General features: G+C 48.9%; 1 protein-coding gene across 4 annotated transcripts in view; it reads right to left on the bottom strand.

Annotated features, from left to right (window-relative positions):
* The window catches only part of PPP6R1 (protein phosphatase 6 regulatory subunit 1), a 1,178,344-nt gene that overhangs the window by 936,393 nt on the left and 219,131 nt on the right, over nt 1-22,820 (bottom strand). For all 4 annotated transcript variants that reach the window (XM_086930305.1, XM_086930304.1, XM_086930307.1 and 1 more), the window contains exons 5-6: nt 14,594-14,659; nt 13,787-13,899 (exon numbers count right to left, since the gene is read on the bottom strand). In XM_086930305.1, the coding sequence (XP_086786431.1) occupies nt 13,787-13,899; nt 14,594-14,659 (179 nt within the window). The remainder of the gene's footprint in view (nt 1-13,786; nt 13,900-14,593; nt 14,660-22,820) is intronic.

Raw genomic sequence — 22,820 nt, 5'->3', positions numbered from 1 at the left:
GCGTTCCAGCGCACTATCTGCCTTGCCAACAAAGAGGTGGCTGCCATCGAACTGCATGTCCATACGGGTGTTCTGGACATCGGCTGAAAAGTTGGCGGACCTCAGCCAGGCGTGGAAATCGCTCTTCCTAGCGAGTCCGTGGTATCCAGTCCACATCTTATTGAATACCGCGCTGCGTCTCTCCCATCAGCGAGGGCTTGAGCGAGTTTGGCCCGGGCTCCCTCAGGGCACTCAAGCAGCACGGTTGCAACCGTATCCCACAGGGAGTGGGTGTAACGGCCCAAGAGGCACGCGGTGTTGACCGACCGCAACCCCAAACTAAGGGAGGAGAACATCTTCTTGCCGAATTGTTCATACCTCTTGGATTCCCGAACCTGTGGTGCAGTCGGGAATGCGGATTGGGAAGTAGAGGCCTGGATAACCAGGAGTGGGGTGGGTGGACAAGAAACTAGGGTCGCCCGGGGCAGGGCGGTGGCGCCTAGCGACGTTCCTATCTACAAAGGGACCTGTAGTGGGCCTGGACCAAGTGCCTAACAAGAGGTCCGTTAGAGCCTCATTAAACGACAGTAGAGGCTCTGGGGAGCTTACCTACAGTTTAAGGACATCCATGAGGATGTTAGACCTCACCATTGCGACGGGAAGCTCAAGAGCCAAGCCTTGACTGCCCTCATCAGCACCACACTATAGGCAGCCCCCTCCTCCGTAGCCACGGTAGGAGGGAGACAAAACCAGTGTCTGGGAAGGTATCCAGGCCACTGGCTTCCCCTAGTTCCTGTGTCCAGTCCTGAAATGACTCGCACTCACGTGCCAGGGGGTCCTCAGACCCTCCCCAGTTTACCTCGTCGTCCATGGACCTAGATAATCAAAGAATTCCTCTTCGGCTGGCGCCGAATGCGGCATCGAGCGACGCTGCTCCGACGCTGGATCCGGACCGAGGGGTGGACCAGGGACAGAGTTGTGTGGGGACGACGCCAGGGATGACACCCTAGGGGGCGACGCCGGCGGGGTCGTAAGGTCGACCAGTGGCGACCCGGAACCGGATCCAGCGGGGCCTTGCGGCGCCGGGACCGAAGTCACCGGGGCCGAAGCACCCAGCCTGCTTGGGCTCCCAGTCAGGGCCGCTTGGCCCGAAGGCGCCGCAGAACCCGACGGAGGAGAGAGCGACCTCATGGCCACAAGGAAGGCTTCGATGTCCTCTGGTGTCGCGTGCTGCCCAGGGACCGGCGGTTATGGAGCAGGCCACGACGAGTGGTGTGGACTCGCCGAGCTGTGAGGACTCCGGCCCGCGACCGGACCCTCGACCTCCTTCCGGACTAGGACCTCGAACGGCACTGGCCCACTGCCGGAGCTCGAGGCGCTTACGGGACCGCTCCCGCCAAGCCTTGGACATCAAGACCCAACAGTTGAGGCACGACTTGTCATCGTGGTCGGGCCCCAGGCAAAGTAGGCACCGGTGATGGGGGTCGGTAACCGACATCAGTCGGTTGCAGTTGGCACATGGCTTAAACCCGGGCATCCCTACCGGCACCGATGGAGTCGTACGACTCGAAACGGATCCAAAAAGGATCGAAAAAGCTTAGTCAAAAAGTATTTATTTATTTATTTTTACAGGATTTATAATGCGCATGGCTGCCTCAGCGACGAGGCGTCCCAGCGCAACCAGAAACCAGCAAAAAGACTTACAAGCACGAAATATTACAGAGTGGGGAACAACCATGTTTTTAGCGATTTCCGAAATGTCAGAAGATTGAGGATTGCTCGAATGCTAACTGGAAGGGAATTCCAGAGTTTGGCTGCCATGAAACCAAACGAGCGACCCCCAGCCCTTGCTTGACTAAAAGGTACCACTTTCTATGGACCTGCGCTTGCTGGCGCGGAAAAAAGAAGAACTGACGTCAGCGCGCGAGGGTGGCGTCCAAGTACTCCGACGACGTCATCCCGGCGCCAACGACAGACGCGGAGCCGCAGACGACGCCTACCGACGCGCAGCGGTACTGCTATGCAAAATTTTCCGGATCCAGTCTGACGCCTGGGGATATTCTAAGGTAAGGAATCTAATACTAATCAGTTTCTTTCAGATGTAGGTGTCGCCATGGGAGGTTACAAAATGAGACAAGGCGGTACTAAGGAGGGACTATTAAACGCATTGACTAATGAACAGCCACCGTTTACAGTGGACAATAACACAAGCCAATGAAAAATATGGGCAGAGAGTGGGCGGAGCTTTAAGTCCCTACCTGAATACCGCATGCCTCAAAGAGCAGCACATGCGCTTCTCAGGCTCCACCTAATAAAGAGAAGAAAGCGAAAGTGGTAATTCACTGGCAAACTATGAGGTGGCGCTAATATGTAATGCGACCCCAGGCACAGAGTAGTGTGCCTTTAACAGGGGGGACAAAAATATTTACAACAAGGGGTGGTGAGGGACAGAGTCTCTGAATTAAACAGAATACTCTCACCCAGTCAAGAGATCAGGGCTAGATCCAACACCGTTTTTTAGCTCACTGCACCATCCCAGTTTCAGAACCTGGCTGTATGCAAATTAGTCTGTTCCTGTCCCAGTGCATGATGGGAACAGGGCAAACCAAACTACAAAAGCCAATTCTTACACTGGGAAGGAAACAAGCTACCGGGGACCGGCTTCTGGCATTTCAGCCTCTTCGGCCCGGCCTGCTTGAATCCTGATGGTGCAACGAGCAAGGGACTCACATCTGAGTATACCCTTCCACGCCCAGGGTGGACAAAAATATTTACAACAAGGGGTGGTGAGGGACAGAGTCTCTGAATTAAACAGAATACTCTCACCCAGTCAAGAGATCAGGGCTAGATCCAACACCGTTTTTTAGCTCACTGCACCATCCCAGTTTCAGAACCTGGCTGTATGCAAATTAGTCTGTTCCTGTCCCAGTGCATGATGGGAACAGGGCAAACCAAACTACAAAAGCCAATTCTTACACTGGGAAGGAAACAAGCTACCGGGGACCGGCTTCTGGCATTTCAGCCTCTTCGGCCCGGCCTGCTTGAATCCTGATGGTGCAACGAGCAAGGGACTCACATCTGAGTATACCCTTCCACGCCCAGGGTGGACAAAAATATTTACAACAAGGGGTGGTGAGGGACAGAGTCTCTGAATTAAACAGAATACTCTCACCCAGTCAAGAGATCAGGGCTAGATCCAACACCGTTTTTTAGCTCACTGCACCATCCCAGTTTCAGAACCTGGCTGTATGCAAATTAGTCTGTTCCTGTCCCAGTGCATGATGGGAACAGGGCAAACCAAACTACAAAAGCCAATTCTTACACTGGGAAGGAAACAAGCTACCGGGGACCGGCTTCTGGCATTTCAGCCTCTTCGGCCCGGCCTGCTTGAATCCTGATGGTGCAACGAGCAAGGGACTCACATCTGAGTATACCCTTCCACGCCCAGGGTGGACAAAAATATTTACAACAAGGGGTGGTGAGGGACAGTCCCTTTCTCACTGCTCCATCAGGATTCAAGCAAGCCGGGCCGAAGAAGGCTGAAATGCCAGAAACCGGTCCCCGGTAGCTTGTCTCCTTTCTGGTGAAGAATTGGCTTGGTAGTTTAGTCTGCCCTGTTCCCATGATGCACTGGGCCAGGGACAGACTGATTTGCATATAGCCAGGTTCTGAGCTGGGATGGGGCAGTGAGATAAATAACGGTGATGGATCAAGCCCTGATCTTTGGACTGGGTAAGAGTGGTCTGTTTAACTCAGACACTCTGTTCATCACCACCCCCTTTTTGTAAATCATTTTTGGCCACTATAGGTGTGGCAGGGTATACTCAGACATGAGTCCCTTTCTCACTGCTCCATCAGGATTCAAGCAAGCCGGGCCGATGAAGGCTGAAATGCCAGAAACCGGTCCCCGGTAGCTTGTCTCCTTTCTGGTGAAGAATTGGCTTGGTAGTTTAGTCTGCCCTGTTCCCATGATGCACTGGGCCAGGGACAGACTGATTTGCATATAGCCAGGTTCTGAGCTGGGATGGGGCAGTGAGATAAATAACGGTGATGGATCAAGCCCTGATCTTTGGACTGGGTAAGAGTGGTCTGTTTAACTCAGACACTCTGTTCATCACCACCCCCTTTTTGTAAATCGTTTAACAGGGGGGGTCGGAAATGGTTCTAAAGGAAATGAGAAGCAGAGTGAACAATACCATTCTGTAGGTTTCAACGTATGCATAGGTATAGAAGATGCCCGCTCCTTTAAGGCATACAGAGAGGGAGTGATAAAGGAACAGATCCTCTTCTCTCTGGGCCTAGAGGATGCTTTCCCTGCTACTGCCAGTGATGCAACTCTTCTGTGTATGTGTTAACGTAGCATGAGAAACCCTTTACACTGCACACCTACAGAAACTACTGGCTTTGCCAACGTTTGGTAATATATAGTGATCAGCTCAGGGGCACCTGTACTGTCAATCTTTCAAAGCAAGAGTCCTGCTATACCATGCCCGCCTCAGACCCCGCCCCCTATCCCACTTTCTAGAAACAGTACATTTAGAAACAGCTCGGATGGACTGATATTGGTAGAAGCTGTTGGGTACCGTCTAGAACATTTAAAGTGGTACTGCTCTTTACCAGCACATATGAGCATGGCTGAAATGCTTTTACGACACTGCAGTCCTGGTCAAAAGACTTGCAGTTTTTAACGGGGCTCATATGTGTTTTAGATTCCTTGAGACTCCAGCAAAGTAGGGGGTTGGTAACTCAAGTAACAGACCATAGGAGCGTATGCAAGCCAGCTGATTTTTCAATGAGGAGGCTGTGGGGCTGGTACCCCTAACCTCCCTTCTACACATAGTTCTGAAACGTCTGTTAGGGGCCATAAGCCGCAGACCACTTGAATTGTGACATGGCTCCTTGTATCTTGGTGGTGGGAACACACTGCTAAAGTGGAATATGCTACTTACCAGTATGCATCTGTTCTTGGCATGTAGGGCTGCTGACATTCATATCTGTGCATAGATCGCCGCCTAGTGTTGGGTCCGGATGATTGCACATTGTTGTCCTGGAAGAGTCTTCGAAGTATCACGAGATAGGTGGCTCCTCCCCTGGACTACAGTGCGCATGGGCATCCTCTCCATCCCCAGATTGTTTTTCGCCATTGTGGCAGAGATGGAGTGTAATACTGAAAGTGATGACCATGCCTGAAAATGATTCTGAGTGCTACAGCTGCGACAGGCACCGGGGAGGAGGGCGGGCGATATGAAGGTCAGCAGCCCTACATGCTGAATTCATATCTGTGCATAGAACAAATAGCAGTTACCTCCTTAGCGGCGGCTGCCATTGCTAGCTGCAGCAGTCTGAAAGAGAGTTCTGAGAACAGCCTGTCCTACAGCGGCTTGCTGTTTGGAGTGTACATCTACGCAGTAGTGTTTGGTAATTGTATGTATGGTGGACCATGTGGCTGCTCTACATATATCCTCTAGAGGAATGTTACCTAGGAAAGCCATTGATGCCCCTAGCTTGCGTGTGGAATGCGCTCTTGGGGGAACTGTTCAAGTGCGTTTAGCCTTTTGATAACAGATTTGTATGCACTTAAAAATCCATCTGGCTATACCTGATCTGGAAATAGGGTTGCCTTTGTGTTGTGGCGAGAAGGCAACAAACAGTTGTTTAGTCTTCCTAAAGTCTTTTGTCCTGTCGATGTAATACCGGAGAGCTCTTTTAACATCTAAGGTGTGCAGTGCCCGGTTTGCCACTGAATCTGGGTTTGGAAAGAAAACTGGCAGTTCTATGGTTTGATTAATGTGGAACTGCGAGACCAACCTTAGGCATGAATTTGGGGTTGGTGCGCAGCACTACCCTATTAGCATGAATTTGTAGGAAGGGCTCTTGAATTGTTAGCGCTTGAAGCTCACTAACTCTGCGTAGCGATGTGATGGCTCAGAAAAGCCACTTTCCATGTAAGAAACTGTATCTCACAAGAATGAAGAGGCTCAAAGGGTGGCCCCATGAGCCTGGTGAGAACGATGTTTAGATTCCAGACAGGTGAAGGAGGGTGTCTGGGAGGGATCACTCTTTTGAGTCCTTCTAAGAAGGCTTTAATGGCCGGCACTTTGAAAAGGGAAAGATGCTGCCTGTTTCGAAGATAAGCGCCATAGCGGCCAAATGTATCCTTATTGTATTGTATTGTATTGTATTGTATGTTGGATTTATATAGCGCTTATTACCCAGGGGTCTCTAAGCGCTTGCCTTGGGAACCCGTCCTGGCTTTTCCCTGTGAGATAGCCCCTACAGGGCATCCCCAAGGTGAAAGCCAGGCATCTGTATGGAACTATACGCCAGATTGCATCGATATAGATGCAGCAAGTAACATATGATGTTTTGCGTGGACGCATCTAGCGGATTAATGTCATTATTGGAACAGTAGATGACAAATCGTTTCCATTTGGCTGCACAGCACGCCCTAGTTGTAGGCCGCCTTGCCTCTTTGATGATGTTCATACAGTCAGGGGGCAAGTTGAGGTAGCCAAACTATGACCTCAGGAGCCATATCGCAAGGCTCAACTGTTGCGGATCTGGATGCTGTATGTCTCCATGGCTCTGAGTGAGGAGACTGGGTGTGAGGCGTAGCCGTGGGTGAGGCACCACTGAAAGTTCCAGGAACGTGGTGTACCAAGCCTGTCGAGCCCACGTTGGAGCAACTAGGATGAGCGTCAGGGAGGGCTGCCGCAGTTTGCGCGCCACTAGCGGTATGAGCGGAGCTGGGGGAAAAGCGTACGCAAATTTGCCTGACCAGTTCATCCACATCGCATTGCCCTAAGACTGCGGGTGTGGGAACCTGGCGGCGAAGTTTTGGCATTTTGCGTTTTCCTTTGTGGCGAAGAGTTCTATCTCTGGATGACCCCACTGCTCGAAATATGGTTGGAGCACTGAGGGGTGAATCTCCCACTCGTGCATTTGATGACTGTGCCTGCTGAGCAGGTCCGCCATCTGGTTGTCCTTGCCTGGGAGATTTTCCACCATGAGGAAGATGTTCCTCTGGATGGCCCACTTCCACATGCTCTGGGCTAGATGAGATAGTTGCGGAGAGTGTGGGCCTCCCTGCTTCTGGATGTAATACATGGCAGTCATGTTGTCTGTCCGGATCAACACGACTTTGTTGCACAGGTGCAATTTGAACGCTTTCATCGCCATGAAGATTGCCATCAGCTCCAAAAGATTGATATGCATCTTTTGCTGCTGTGTCGTCCATAGTCCTTGCACAGTATAATGGAGGACATGCGCTCCCCAGCCCTGGAGAGATGCGTCCGTCGTCAGCACTACTTGTGGGACAGGCTCTTGGAACGGTCGTCCCCTGCACAGGTTTTGTATGTTCCACCAATGCAGAGAGTTGTATGCACGACCGGTCACCAACACTAGGTATTTTAGATGCCCATGAGCCTGGTTCCACTGTCGTGCTAAGCATTCTTGAAGGGGACGCATGTGTAGCCTCGCGTGCGGGACTATGAATATGCAGGAGGCTATCATACCGATTGTGATAAGTTGGCCTGATATATAGTGCTCACTATTCTAGTGATCACTGTGTATCATACCAAACGACCCTTATTGATGATTGTTTGCAAGTCAACCTTATAGACCAGCTATCCTAGTAGCGTGGACAAAAGCAGTCTTTAGGCTAAACTCTAGAGGGCGTGTTAAGCCAGCTGTTTTACCATCACATATACCCCTTGAACACCAAGTGAAAGGACACCAGACAAGTTGTTATAAAAATAAAGTATATTTATTAATAACAAGTCTACCCTGAACTCTTTAGGAGTCAGGGAGCTAAGCACAATACAAAACTCTTACGAAAATACTACAAGTTGCACAATTTACACAAATGCCCGAGGGGCACGAAAAACCATATACTATAAAAGTGGAATGCGAAACACTAGCAGGTGAGTAACATGATCCAGAGGCTTCAGGACCGCTAGGACTACCTTACTGAACCCTAAGGTTAGGAGCAGGAGGCCTAGGGAACTCGATGCAGAGTGTGAACTCTTACGCGGGATGCGGGACAAAGTCTATGGATGCTAGTAATTCTAAAGTTACTGTTTCCGGACGAATCCGACTAGGTAGACTAAAAACGAAAAAGGATCCGGACACTTGGATAGTGAGCCTGCGTTGGAGCACCGAAATGCTCGGGTTACCTAGCCCAGGGGCTGCGGCTGCATAGGGTTCAAATGACGTCCGGAATCCTCGTTGTAGTCTATGGAGCCTGAAAGAAGATGTTGCTGGCAGGCGACCAGTGAAGATGTTCGGTGTGATCCAAAGCTGGATCGGTGATGGAGAAGACCTGAAAGCAGAGGGGACTCAGTTCTTAATCCCTAGCCAGTGATTGTGTGGGCTCCAGGATGGCACCGGATGAGGTCACCGCGATCAGGTGAGTGGGCGACCCTGGACTCTGCAGCCACACGACCAGGAGGCGTTGTCGGCGACCAGGCTGGAGGTGCGAGCTGTCCCACGATGGTGTCTGCTGTCGGCAAAGCTGGAACCAGGATTGGAGCAACAAGCCTTGGCAAAGGCAATCCCACGCGGTGGAGTCAAAATGGCGTCTGGAGTGGACCAGGAGGGTCCGGGGTGCTCCTCTTTTGGAAGGGAGCATGGGCCAGTCTGGAGCAACCAGACCAGCGGTGAAAACGTCGTGGTACGTCGTCCGGAGGGCCACTGGCCAACGGGCAAGTGACCGGACAACGTGGCAAGCAGCAAAGGAGCAGAAGGGCCCCACGCAGATCTCGTGGATGCTGGGGGGCTGGACTTCGGTGCTGGAGCTGCTCTGGGTTGGGGCTTCTCAAACCCCAGTGCACTCACTCGAGGATCCCTCGGCGGTCGTGCTGGTTAAGCGTCGTGCAGGTTTTGAAGATGGCCGGTCCCTCAGGTCTCGTCACACCCACGAATCTCAGCTGGGCTGATGATGCAGGTAGAGGTCAAAGATGGCAGGGAATCCGGGTCTCGTCGAGCTGGTCAGTCTTGATCCGGAGGATGGATGTGCAGCAAACCGCAAATGCTTAGGTGGTGCCTGCGGGTGCAGGGTGGCTACTCCTTAGTCACAAGGGAGAGTCTTCAGAGAATGTCAAGAGTTCCTTTCGTGGAAAGTAGTTCAAGATTATCTAGTTTGGGAAGGGGGCCCGCTCCTACCTTTATCCTAAGAAAAGGGGCTGGCACGCGACTAGGTCCTGCCCATGGGCGGGACCAGGAGGGGGGTGGTTACACCCCTCTCCTTTGTCCGGTCTCTCCCCAGCTCAGGGGCTGGGGTGCCCCTGGAACTGGTTTGAGCCGGCATATGCACAGTGAGCACCGGGGTGCCACTTGCAGTCACCTTCCTCTCAGCCCTGCCTACCTGGGATACACAAAATCCTGCCTGGGATGGGGCTAGCACCGCCCCTGACAGGAAACCCTTTGTCCAAGCCCTTCTCGCTGGAAGGACACCCAGCAGCAGGAGGTCAGACTTGTGTCTGTGGTGGCAGCATCCATTTTGTGATGCTGAGGCTCGAGTTAACTTTAACCGGGGTTCACAGTTACATACATGTTGTGTCCCTCTAGAAGGGTGGAATGCTAACCCCGTCGCCAGAATTGGCGAGGGGTTAGTATTCCAATTCGTATGACACCTTACTCGACATGTTTTGATAATGTGATACCAAAGTTAGCAAATAACCGCGAGGATTATAATGCACTTAAGAGTATATGGTACACGTTATCATGGAACAGCTATTAGGACTTGGTTCCGCAAGCTGCAAATGGGCTCAGCTCATGCCAGAGCACCATCTCACACAATTCCAAGCACTCTGCCTTCAGGATTGATAAGGCCTGACATAGGAGTGACTGATAGGAATATATGTGTCCATTTTAAGGTTAGATACAGGAATACTATATCTAAAGCAAAGGGTGTTTACACCACCTTGCCCCAGCTGTCGTGCAGCCAGTTGTGTCAGATTTGGGTGGCCAGACAGGGGTGGCATAATACATGCTGCAGCCCCTGGTAGGCCCTGGGTACACCTATGCCCTGGATCCCTAAGGTATGCTGTACAGGGACTGATAAGGTGGCCCAGTACCAATTGGTAAATGCACCTAAGGTACATGTGTGTCAATTTTACAGAGAGAGCAGTAGGTCTGGGGTCCTGAATAGCAGGGCCCCAGGTCAACTAAGTCGAAAAACCAGCAAAACACCAGGCAAAAAGTTGGGGGCAACCATAGTCAGACATCCACCTTCCTACACCGATCAGCTGCATGAATACTTGCGCTGGGAGCGATTGTTGGGGCCTGAATTTCTGAATTAGCAGCTGCATGCTGTTGACTCTGGCAGAGTTTGGCTGCGCTGTTGCCGTTAGAGTGTTTATTGTTGCCCCTAGGTACTGTTGCACATGAGCGGGCTGAAGGTGCGACTTTTGGTAGTTTAGGGAGAATCCTAGACTGTGTAGGAGGTGTATTGTGCGTGACATGTGGCTGGCACACTGCTGGGCTGACTTTGCTTGAACAAGCCAGTCGTCCAGGTAGGGATAGACATGGATGTGCTGTCTCCGAAGGTGCGCAGCCACAGTTGCTAAGCACTTGGTGAACACCCTGGGGGCAGTGGTGACCCCGAAAGGCAGGACCTTGAATTGGTAATTTTGATTGTTGATGGTGAATCTGAGATATTTCCTGTGACTTGGGTGAATGAGAATATGGAAATATGCATCCTTGAGGTCCAGGGTTGCCAGGAAGTCGCCCTGACTGAGCAATGGTAGGACCTGCTGTAAGGTTAACATATGAAAGTGTTCTGACAGTATGTATTGGTTGAGGGGTCTGAGGTCTAGAATGGGCCGCAGGGAACCGTCCTTTTTTGGGATTAAGAAGTACAGAGAGTAGACCCCTGTACCTTGTTCTTTTACAGGCACGAGTTCTATTGCCCCTTTTTGCAGCATGGAGAGCACTTCTTGCTGCAATAAGTGCATGTGATCTGCGGACATAGGACGGTGCCTTGGGGGTAGGTTGGGGGGGAGTGGAGGTTAGTTCTAGACAATAGCCGTATTGGATAAGTTGTCTCACCCACCTGTCTGTGGTAATGCCTTCCCAGACCGGCAGGAACTGCAGGAGTCTCCCCCCGACTGGTGTTAAATGGTCGGGGGGCAGTGAGAAGGCGTCACTGTTTGTTGGAAGCGGAGGATCTGGCATTGTTATTTCCACGTCCTCTGCCTTTGGTGCTGTTCCCACGATATCCACCCATGTTATTTTTTGTATAGGTGGTTTGCGTGCTCCCCTTGTTGTACTGGGCTTGCTGTAAAGCTTTTCCTCTAGAGGCTCCTCTATTACCGGAGCGACGAAAGGAACTGCCCCGAAACTGCTGTGACTGCAGAGCCCCCATGGATTTTCCGTCTGTGTCTTTTTTAATTTTTTCAAGGGTTGTGTCTACATCGGGACCAAAAAGAAAGTCAGGGTTAACTGGCTGGTTGAGCAAAGTTGTTTGAATCTCTGGTTTAAACCCAGAGATGCGGAGCCAGGCGTGACGTCTCAACATTACACTAGTCTTAATGGCCCTAGCTGCCGTGTCTGCAGCATCCAGTGCACATTTGATGGATGCATTAGAAATTAACTTTCCCTCCTGTATGATCATTTCTGCACCCTCTTTGGAAACATCAGGCAGGTGTTGCAACAGCTGTTCTAATGTGTCGTAGTGAGCCCTATCGTATCTAGCCAATAGGGCCTGTGTATTTGAAATCCTCCACATATTAGCAGCCTGAGTTGCCACTTATTTTCCTGAAGCCTCCAAGATCTTTGATTCTTTGTCCGGAGGAGGAGCATCACCACTACTTTGCGAGTTTGCCCTCTTGCCAGCATTGGCCACTACGAGGGAGTCTAATGGGAGCTGGCCCTTGATGTAGGTAGGGTCCACAGGCACAGGTCTATATTTTTTTTCCAATCGTTGGGTTTATAACCCTTGCCCTTGTGGGCTCTTTGAAAATGTTCGTAGCATGTTTGAGGACTCCTTTCAGCATAGGCAATGTTTTTGCTGATTTTTCCGAGGTGGAGAAAGTATCAAATAGGAAATCTTCCACTGGTTCTGCGTGCATTCCCACGTCATGGTTGAGGGCTGCCCTTTCTATTAAAGCGTTATACGCCGCCGTGTCTTCAGTAGGCGAGGTTTTGACATTATAAGACTGAATGTCTGGTGCAGCTTGTGGATCCTCAGGGTCTGCAGCATCAGTTCATTGCTGAGGTTCTTCTTGGTCAGTGTCAGTATGATAAGTGAAGGCCATCTGACCGTAATCGTCACCCACGTCCTCCTCGCTGCGCGCTCGAGAATATGCAACTTGTTGTGAATAACTCTCAACATGTTCAAAGAGAACTGGTGAGGTGGTTGAGTCTTTTTTCCTTTTAAGAGGGAGTTTGTATGCCTCTAAGGGATGTTCTGGTGCATTTTTCCGTTTATGGATGGTGAGTCTGCCAGATTCCGAGTCGATGAAGAGCTTCGACTGGTTGTCATACGAGGGTTCTTGGAACATAAGCCCTTCAGGATTGGACTTTGAAGGCGCGGACACTCTTTTGGATGGGTCAGTGCTTTTTTGCGGCTCGATATGTTTGGGTCGAGCGGTTGGTGGCAGACCGTATTTAATTGGTGGAGGGTGACCTGTGGACGAGCCGACCTTCTTAGAGCTTGCCGTAGTCTTCGACCCAATTTGCTTCGGTGGCTCACTAGCATGCTTGCCTCCTTGCGTTGACTCGAGCTCACGGTGCGTAACGTGTACGGCCTTGGGCGTCGATGCAATCTGCTGTTTCGGGTCGGGTTTGGTCTTCGACTCGAGAGCTTTGCTTAATAGCGGTTTATACGCTGCAATTGTCGGTTCGACAGTCTTTTTGGCCTGGAGACTCTTGGTCTTGTCGCCATGCTTGGATGTCTGGGAATTCCCAACTTGACGACAGGGAATAATTCAAACATATTAATAATGAAAGATTCATTGCTGGACAACAAAGAGTTAGATCTGTGCAGTGAAATACAATCAAAGTAACTAAGAGAGTGTTATGCCACAGTCATGTTATTCTGTCAGTTGATTCTAGAATTAAGTCTGTAAGGCATTTAGAATTTTGGAATGTCAGCTACAACGCACTACCGTAAAAACAAAGGATTTGACCTTCGTGCTGTTGTAATAAATGACTAAAGATATATGTTAAAAATGATAAATGTGAATAACACCTTATTTGACCACATTCATTTTCACTAGCATGGCACATATGCACACCTGCACACAAACAAAATAAATATACATGTCAATACAGTTGTTGAGTACGAGGATGGACCAAGGCTCAATTGACGGAAAGTCTTAACTGGGTCCCCTTGATCTGCCTATCAAATGATGATAATAACGGTTTCCTTAATATTTTTAAACGTGGTCTTGGATCCCGCTGGGCACGGGGTAAAAAGGCTGATGGTTATGAATAACTAGGATGATCTCATGATGTAGAAACAAAAAGATTCAATTGAAATACACTTTTTTCTTGTGGAGGTCGCATCCTTTTACTTGATTAGGATAACTGTTGGGCAGAACAAGTAGCAGTCATGCTTGATAACACCACAGAAAGCAGAAAAATTGCCTAATGACTGGTTAGCCAAAAAACGTACACTAGATTGCTAATACTCTGCATGATGTCACACTAACAGATGGCCTTACAGCAAAACAAAACCTTGGTGTGAAGTTCAGAAAAACATTCAGATATGGCAATAACTGGAAAATATGCCAAGAATGCTAGAGGACACTGTACAAAATATTTTATGCTGCTAAGGTTATTTCTCCACCTGGCTCGTACTCACTTTTCAAGTGTGCTCAAAAGTTGATCGGGTTCTGGGTTTTCCTGCATCTGAATCGAATGCTCACGGCTGAGGCGTATGATATCACACAGTGACTGTGATGCGTTGGAGTGTTGCTGAGAAAAGAATTAGAGAAGTCTTCATTAGCAAGGTTGCAAGACCGCCAATGTGGAGGTGTTTTGAAGTCTACGCAAGGAAACTTTTCAGCACACACACTCAAATACATGCATTTACAAAACATCGATATAATAGGCACAGTTCTTCAGTAAAATTAAAAGGTTCATTCAAGACACACCTTTTCCTAGGATACTCGAGGTTCTCACAAATTTCACCTTTAATATCAAGTTCAAATGACATCTCAAATAGACCTCATCAAAATGTTGCAGGCGGCAACACGGCAGCGGCTGATCCGGAATTGAGGGTTCTTTAATGTATTCAAACAAAACTTTTTTCTTTGGAAATGTCATGCCTGGAACAACTGCAACTCAGATCAACCCACATTAAAGTGGATGTGAGAGCAGGGAAAGAACAATTGGCAACTAAGTGCCTGTTTCACTCTAAAAAACTTCTAATGTTTTCTCAGAATAATGAATGGTATATATTATTTTGAGAAGAGTTAATGAAAACCTGTCATTCAAACAAATGGACCCCTTTTTAATACAGTTCGGTTTCCAGATCGCCCAGGTCAGTGTATTTCATGAACAATTTGGTAATTATCAGCTGTTAGGTTTGATAACAAGCAAGGACTTGAACGGAAAAACTCTGTCTCTCAGATTATTTCCTATTGTAATGATGAACACAATTGCTTACGTTGTCATCCTTGGAAGGGTGAACCATTTCAATCAATCGCTGCACAATTTTCTCTTCATTGAGCCACTGTAAAAACAAACAAAAATAGAGGAGCTGAGCAGACCAATACACAGCAAGCAACAGCAATGATTACTGCGGGGCAGCTACACGGATCTGAAGTACTGAAGTGGCAAATGTTATTTAATAGTATAAATAGTGGTGTGATCTGAGAAGTGGACAAAAGATGAAGGTGCGTCTTACGGGCAAGCAAAAGTTACTTGTAGTCTTTGTACTAAATCACAAGAACCGTCATAAAAGTCAAAAGTTAAATTGCCACAATAAGTGCACGATTACCAAGCCTGTAACAAGCAAAATAAAATCACTATAATGTAATTAATGTTTTAACTTCTTCAAAGGAAACCCAAAAAATAATAATTTGGAACATAATCAGAATGATAATCCCTCAAATCCATTTGAAAAGGGAAACATTATAGAAACTACACAAGCAACAGATTTGTGGATCTTTAAACGTAAAGCTGCACAGTTAATGTAAGCAGCAATTCCTACTTTGCCATGTAATAGATGATATATATTCATTTTTTATGGACAGCCAAGACTAAGCACTCTAAAAGAGGCATCACATTAAATCTGCAGGGATTTCGCTAAACATTCATATAATGGTGAACTAGCAATCCTAGTACTTATTTTTTCCTACCTGGAATCTTTATCAACAGTCAAACACTCAACATCACAACAACTTCATCCTCAATAACAGTACAAGTCTTAATAATAAATCACCTGAAAACAGACAACTGGAGCTATCAGTCGTAGAGGAGACAAAGCAGAATGACCGACATGGGCGTCTGCATTTGAATATTAATCAAGACTGTAAGGTATGGTGACAGTTTAAATAGAGTATTTGGTCTCTCAGGAAAAGGCATAAAATTATTAATGGAAGAGTCTATAATGCAACGGATTGCTTGGCTGTGGTTAAATCCAGGGTGATACGGCCATAACACAAGCATATCGCTTCTCTTCAGAGAAAGGGTTTTGAAAGAAAGTTAAAAGGAAACTAGTAAGATTTACATGAAATCTCAACAGCTACTTAGAGTTGAACTGGCAGGAGGGGTCTCTTACCTATTCCACCAAGTGGGATGCCCTGAAGGCGGTCATAAGGGGTATATGGAGGGTGTATGGGCCTCACCTATGGGGTCAGGAGGCAGCTTCTCCGTGAAGCTACGGCAAGCTACGGGAAGCTGAGGGCAATTTATTACAGCAGCAAACATTGCCATACCCGGATGCGGCACAGCAGGAGAAGGAACGGGCGGCCCGAGCCTGTGTTCATAACATCTTAGATCGGCTCGATAAATACACATTAGGCCAATTCAGGCAGCGGCTCCATAGAAAGGGTGATAAGGCGGGTCGGATGTTGGCCTGTATTCTGCGGCGGGAATTCGCCCCGGAGAGGATAGTAGCACTGCGGACGCTGCGGGGCGTGTGGTGCACTCTGAGAAGGCCATCCTCCGGGTCCTCCAGTCACACTTCCGGATGGTATTTGCGGCCGAACCCGCAATCTCCGAAAACTCATACCTGCCGTACTTGCAGGATTTACCCTTGCAGACCCTGTTGAGGGACGCAGTGGAGGACTTGGATGCAGCGTTGACGTTGGGGGAGGTGCGAGTTGCCATGGCCGGCCTCCCGAGGGCCAAATCACCGGGGAGCGATGGTTTTCCATCGGAATTTTACCAGGCATTTACTGATACCGTTGCCCCTAGCCTGTTGCAAGTGCCCCTAGCCTGTTGCAAGTGCGTCTCGGGGCTTTTGAGAGTGGTGCCCTGCCGCCTAGTATGAACCAGGGCGAGATCTGCATGATTTTAAAGCCGGGTGGAGACAAATGTGACCCGGCGGCGTACAGACCATTCACCATGATTAACACGGACGTCAAGATTTTGACAAAACCTTTGGCGGCCCGGTTGGCGCCGCATATGGTAAACTTGGTACACTTGGACCAGTGTGGGTTTATCCCGGGACGCAATACTGCCATGAATTTGCGGCGGTTGAACCATATTCTGCATGAAGTCCGCGATCGGGAGGAGCACTTGGTTATAGTGTCTATTGATATAGCCAAAGCGTTCAACACTGTTGATTGGGGGTACCTCCTGGAGGTCCTCCGCATGGTGGGCATGGGTCCCAATTTTTGTCGTTGGGTCCGCCTACTGTATGCGGCCCCCTGTGGCAGAGTGAGGTTGGGGGCAGGGCGCTCGTCGGAGTGGTGTTTGGGTCGGGGGACGCGGCAGGGGTGTTCCCTCTCGCCGCTCCTCTTTGCCCTGGCGATTGAGCCTTTGGCGGTCTGTGTCCGCGCGGAGATGGCGCAATGGGGTATCCCGGGTGGGGGACACGTGTAATGTGGTCTCTCTGTACACGGATGATGCCCTATTCTATTTGAGGACGCCAGGTGATTTGTGACCCATATTGTTGCACCACCTCAACCGCTTCGGGGAAGCCTCGGGACTGAGGATCAATCGCAGTAAGTCCTAGATCTTTCCCCTGGCGGGCTACGGAGTTGGACCGGTATTGGACCTCCTGGACCTTGGACTGCGCTGGGAACGGGAGGCCTTCCGGTATCTTGGAATTCAGGTGGCCCCGTCAGATTCACAGGTGCTGGCTCGGAACGTTGATCGGATCCTTACGTCTCTACAGCGCTCGGTAACCTTCTAGAATACCTTGCCGCTCTCCCTTATGGGACGGCTCGCTGTCGCAAAGATGGTGATGCTTCCCAGGACGCATTATGTCCTACAGAATTCACTCTGTCCTATTCCCCCACTCAATATGCTGCCAACGTCACTGCTTTGGGCGGGACGTCGTAGCCGGGTTGCGCTACACACTTTGGTTCGGAGCTGGGAGGAAGGTGGTGTGGTAGCTCCGAGGTTTGATTTATATTATTACGCAACGCAACTGCTGCGGGCAGCGAGGTGGTTCGGGGATGGGTGGGAGATGCAACTCTTGGCTGGGAGGGCCACTGAACGTATGCTACAGGTGGCAATGATGAAGGGGAGGGGAGTGGATGCGACCCTACCGTATGTGGTGCGCCACACAGCTGGAATATGGCAGAGGTTTGTGGAACGGGTGCTGAGACGGGCCCCCTTTCATAGGGAGTTGCAGGTTTGGATCCTGGCACCTATAGTAGCCATGGAGGAGCACATGTCCTTTAGGGACTGGAGGTCTGGAGGCTGCACAACTTTGGCTGACCTCTACCCAGGTGATTCGTTTGTCACTTACGAAGAGGCTGCGGAGGCCTTTGGGCTGGGAGGGGGACAATACTTACACTACTGTGGCATTCAGGAGGTGGTGAGGGAGACATGGCCCCAATTCCCCGAGACGCCTCAGACTTCTCATACACTGAACATCATTCTCTCCTATGGTAGGGGTCGTAGATTGATTTCCTAGCTTTATTCTGCCATGCGTCGGGACTCAGTTCCACCGGTCCAGCCCGCTTGGAGCGCTTGGGAGACAGATCTGGGGGCGGCCCTGGAAGCAGGACAGCGCAAGCGTATAGGGAGCCTCACACGTAAAGTATCATGCAATGCAAGGTTCAAGCTCACACACTTTAATTTTATGCATCGCACCTACCTGACCCCGGTTTCGTTGCAGCGCATTTCACCTGATAGGGAGGACACCTGTCACAGATACGTGGCGGAAAGGGCGGGGTTCTTGCACTTGGCCTGGGATTGCACCTTAGTGAGGAGTTTCGGGGCGGATGTGGTGGGACGTATAGCCGCTGCTATCGGCCTTAGGATAGACTTGACACCGCTCCACTGTCTGCTGGCTCTGGTTCCTAGGCCTAAGAAAAGGAACCTCTCCTACAAACGTTTGCAGCTTATGTTGGTCCTGGCGCGACGTAGGGTGGCCATTACCTGGATGGGGCGGAGGGCTCCAGAGATTCCCACATGGCTAAGGGATGTTCGGGAGTGGTCACTGGCGGAGGAGACTCATATGCAACATGCGCGAAGGGATGAGAGACTGCAGGAAGACTTACTGGCCTGGAGAGTCATGTGTACCGCCGGTCTGAACTTGAGTGATTCTGAGAGGACTAGTGAGGAACTGTTCACACCCGAGGGATCGGGAGCCAATGGGGAGGGGGAGGGTGACTGGGACTGTTAGATCTGAAATGTCAATGGCAATCGGCTGCTTCCTCATGTCCATTTTCGTTATCTCCTGATTGTAATGTATGTTTTTTATTGTATTCCTCATGGCCGATTCTCGCCCTGTGATACCTGTAACCCAACAGTGCCTTAATGAGGTTGTCGTTCTGTATGCAGCAGTTTTATATGATGCCAGCTGTGGGGGGGATTGTTCATATTTTGTAATAACAAAAAGAAAGTTAAAAAATTTTTTTTTACATAAAATTAAAAAAATGCATGGTATTAAATAAATAAATCAACCTTATTTCTATGTATGGTTGAATTCCACAACATTTAAGGACTGAGGAAACAGACACTAGGAGCGTAACTTTATAAGAAACCTGTTTGAGCAATGCCTTATGAAAAGGTACATTTGGCAAAGAGATTTATTAAGGCGCCTTGGAAGTAATGACTTTCTAATGGGGTTAAACACCGACGAAATCCTTCAGAACAGGTACAATAAAGAAGAAGCATGAGTTCGGCTCTCACAGTAAGCTACAACATCATCTACAAGCACCCTTGATGAAAGAGGTTTGGGGATCAGGATCCTGATACATCCAGTAAATACTTTTCCTTCTAGCAAGTGCTCAGAAGAAAATATTTTCCTAAGCACCTAAATCAAAATAACACCCACTTGAAAGAACCAGAGGTCCTGGAAGATAAACATTTTGCTTCTTTTAGAATGTTCATAGAATTCTATGTCAGGACTGGATGCTCCGAGTATGCTTCTCTCTCTTTTACTACTTCAAAACAGCAGCCAAACCCAAAGTTTTTTGAAACACTACATTTCCCATGACTCCATACAATCATCTGACAAACCAAAGAGACCCAGCCCTATATAATTCCTCAACATCCCACAAACGTACTCTTTTTTAGCTGGTTCACAGCCAGTTAAGTGCGCCCCTCATTTTACCTTTATCAAAGTACCATTGTTACTATTAATGGTTGTTAATTCACTGTACGTTTTGTAGGGCTGCATGAGCTCTTTAAATGTTGTTCAATTCCTACATAATATCTTGGCATCACTGTTCTGCCGCGCCGCTCGTGTGTCACTATTTGTTTTATTACCCTAGGGAGCGCTCTGCCTCCAGACGGGGCGCTCGCCGCCTGCGTCTTGTTTTCAGTGGAGCGGTGGAAGGGAGCGAGGACGTGTGACTACTTTTACACGTTGGGCGGAACCGCACATGCGCGGCAGCCATTTTGTTTGCTAACTGTGATCTAAGGCATAAGATGAATGAGCAAAGACTCGTTAAACCTCTTTCTTTATCTCGACCCTTGTGTGTAGCTCCCAGTTTACGTCCTGTTGCCTTTGCTGATTGCACAGGGCCGGAATAGTTTACATAGGCTCTGCCTAGAGTTTATAGCAGGCACTCCTCCTCCACTCCACTCTACATTGACACTGTTATTTTACCTGTTTTGGGTTAGATTTATGCTCCCCCTGATTGCTCCTTATTGTAGGTTTGCTTGTTCCTCTGTTACTCTTTGGTCACTTTACGTACCCTCCCGGGACAACTCGGCATCTGCTGTGCAGATCTCTTCCGTAAAGTGGAATATGAGGACCCAGCCGGGACTCTAAGGCAAGACCTGGTGGACGCTTTAGATGTTGGGGTGCTGCACTCAGTCAACAAAGCAATGGTAGGGGCCATTGAGCCCCGGAAATGCCACATCTGTGGATATGCAGAGTAGCAGGGTTGGCTGCCTACCCCTTCCTACGTTCCAAGACCAGTGGGAAGGTTGCTAAAGGTCCCCAACGCCTTTGAAAGGTTGGCCAACTCTCAGGTCAGGACAACAGCAACTCATCCTCCATCTTGGCGCCCGATCCACCTCAAGCTGGTGATTCCTATGACCAGGGCTCGGACCACGAAGATGTGAATGGCCCTAGCAAACGCAAAGCGCGCCGCCACGTTGATCTCATTCCTCAGGTCGAGTTAGTTACCTTTGAGCCTTCTGAGATTATCCATCGGAAATCTATTGCATGGCTCACACCACAGGAACTGGAGGATTACGTTCAGTCACATCTCCGACAGGCCTTTGAAAAGAATGCATGAGCTCAGCTATGTTCAGGTTGATCCTACCCTCATCTAGCATCTAGCATCTAAAAAAAAAAAGAATACTCCAAGGATCCAACAAAAAAAAGGGATCGATAGGGCCTGGCATTCAGGCCAGGATGAGCCGCTGACATGTAAAGTCCATTAAAGATCCTGGAACTGGGCTAGTCAGCTATGTCCATCGACTCCGATGAGTTGGTGGGTTGGGCTCAACAAGCGATTTGTCAACTTGACAAAGTAAACTGCACCATTTCCAGCAAGAGGCATATGTCCATACTTAAGATCAATCCAAAGCTCACCAAACTCGCATCTTCGGAATCAGGCCCAGTGGCACAGGACCTGCTGTTTAGTCAACCTTTCCGGAAGGAGCTTTCTAAATTTGTGGCAACCTTTAGCAATATGGATAAGGCTCAGAGGTCTCTCTAAAAGGTCTCCTGCCTAGCTTTTGGCAGGGCTGGACGTTTTAAAGGGCGCACGTTCGGCCGTGGATATAAACAAGGCCCACAGAGGGGTTATTACTAACAAATCAAGGTGAATACCAAGCCCCCAACAACCCCACCTTCTACCTCTTATCCCAGATACAAGAAGAATCGTTCATGGATTCTTCTTGTATCTTCCTTCCGGAGACGGTTCAGATGACCGTCTGGAGTACTGACGTCCAGTTATTACCTGATCATGTGGTGATGTTGACGGCATTGTACTGATCGAATACACATTTAGCCTTGGAAAAATCCTGGTGGACGAAACACTTGTCAGCTGTTTCTCGTTGGAATATAGCATGTACAGAACCTGTCTCTGAATAAAAAAGGGGGGAAGATGGCGGCTGAGTGAGACGCTCGGTCGGAGCGCTCCTCAAAAAAGGACCTGGGACACAGATTACGAGGTGTAATCGACGGCATACACGAAAGTCATGGAATAAGTAACCATTTCTAAAAGCGGAGCTACAAGCACGAAGGAAATGCGGAAAAAAATGCTATAAGAAGACATAAGAAGACGAAAATACGGAAAGCGGAACACAAGTGGAACAAAAGTGAGAATAAACCCCAACAGTACAACGGGCAAAACTCCTAACTTCACGGTATCTTCAGCCTCGCAACCTCGCAACCTTGCAACCTCAGCAATTTGGTTCAATGGTCGGTTACCTGTTTCAAAAAGAGTTGGTGGCGGAGCCTGCTGGAAATGTTGTATCTTCGGCAGGGGTAAGAGGAAACGTCCCGGAATACACCGTGAGCCTCGTCGGCGTCTGGGCTAAAGCAGGGAAGGCGAAAGCGGCACACAGAAGGGCGTGTGGAAGACTGGGCTACCTGTTCCGGGGGATCAGCGGCAGAGACAGCATCAGCAGCGGTACAGGTAACGGCGGTAGCGAGAGAGTTCAGAGAGTGGTTTCATGTGGGATTAAAACCCAAGAAAATGTTTGGAAAAACGTGTGCACAAATGAAATAAACAGTCAGGCGAAAAATCTAAGTCAGACTGAGGAGACAGGAGGGTTAAGTGAGACGCAGGAAAAAGTGAAATTAAATATAAACATAGCCATAAAACATAAAAAAAAAGCTGTGTTCAGCTTTAAGACTCACATGAATAAAAAGGTACAGGAGGAGGAGGACAAAATTAAAGATTTGAGCAATGGAAAAGAAATAGAAGCTAAAACACGAATTCTACAAGGGAGAGATGATACAAAGAAATCAGACATTTTGAAGGAGAAAAGTGAAGTGGCTGTGACTTCAAACTATTGTCTTAGGAACAGAAACGTCCTTAAACAGGAACAATATCCTAAAAATATCACCCCCAGGGAAGTTAAAAGAAGGAAGACAAAAAAATCATCTCTAGAACGTACAAAAAAGATCTTAAAACTACCCGGAGATAAAGCTGATACAAGTCAAAAAATAAAAATTACTCCCTCCTTGAGAACTTTTTTTAAAGTTCAGGTACAAAAGATAAAAGAGGCTGAGGATATAAATTTATCGGTACCAGCATTGGATAAATTCGAAGAAAAAAGTTCACTACAGGAGGAGGAAGAAA

The sequence above is a fragment of the Lissotriton vulgaris genome, chromosome 7 (assembly GCF_964263255.1).
Source record: "Lissotriton vulgaris chromosome 7, aLisVul1.2, whole genome shotgun sequence".
In the NCBI taxonomy this organism is placed as follows: Eukaryota; Metazoa; Chordata; class Amphibia; order Caudata; family Salamandridae; genus Lissotriton; species Lissotriton vulgaris.
Note: the sequence above shows the minus strand (reverse complement) of the source record. Positions and strands in the feature narration are given on the sequence as shown.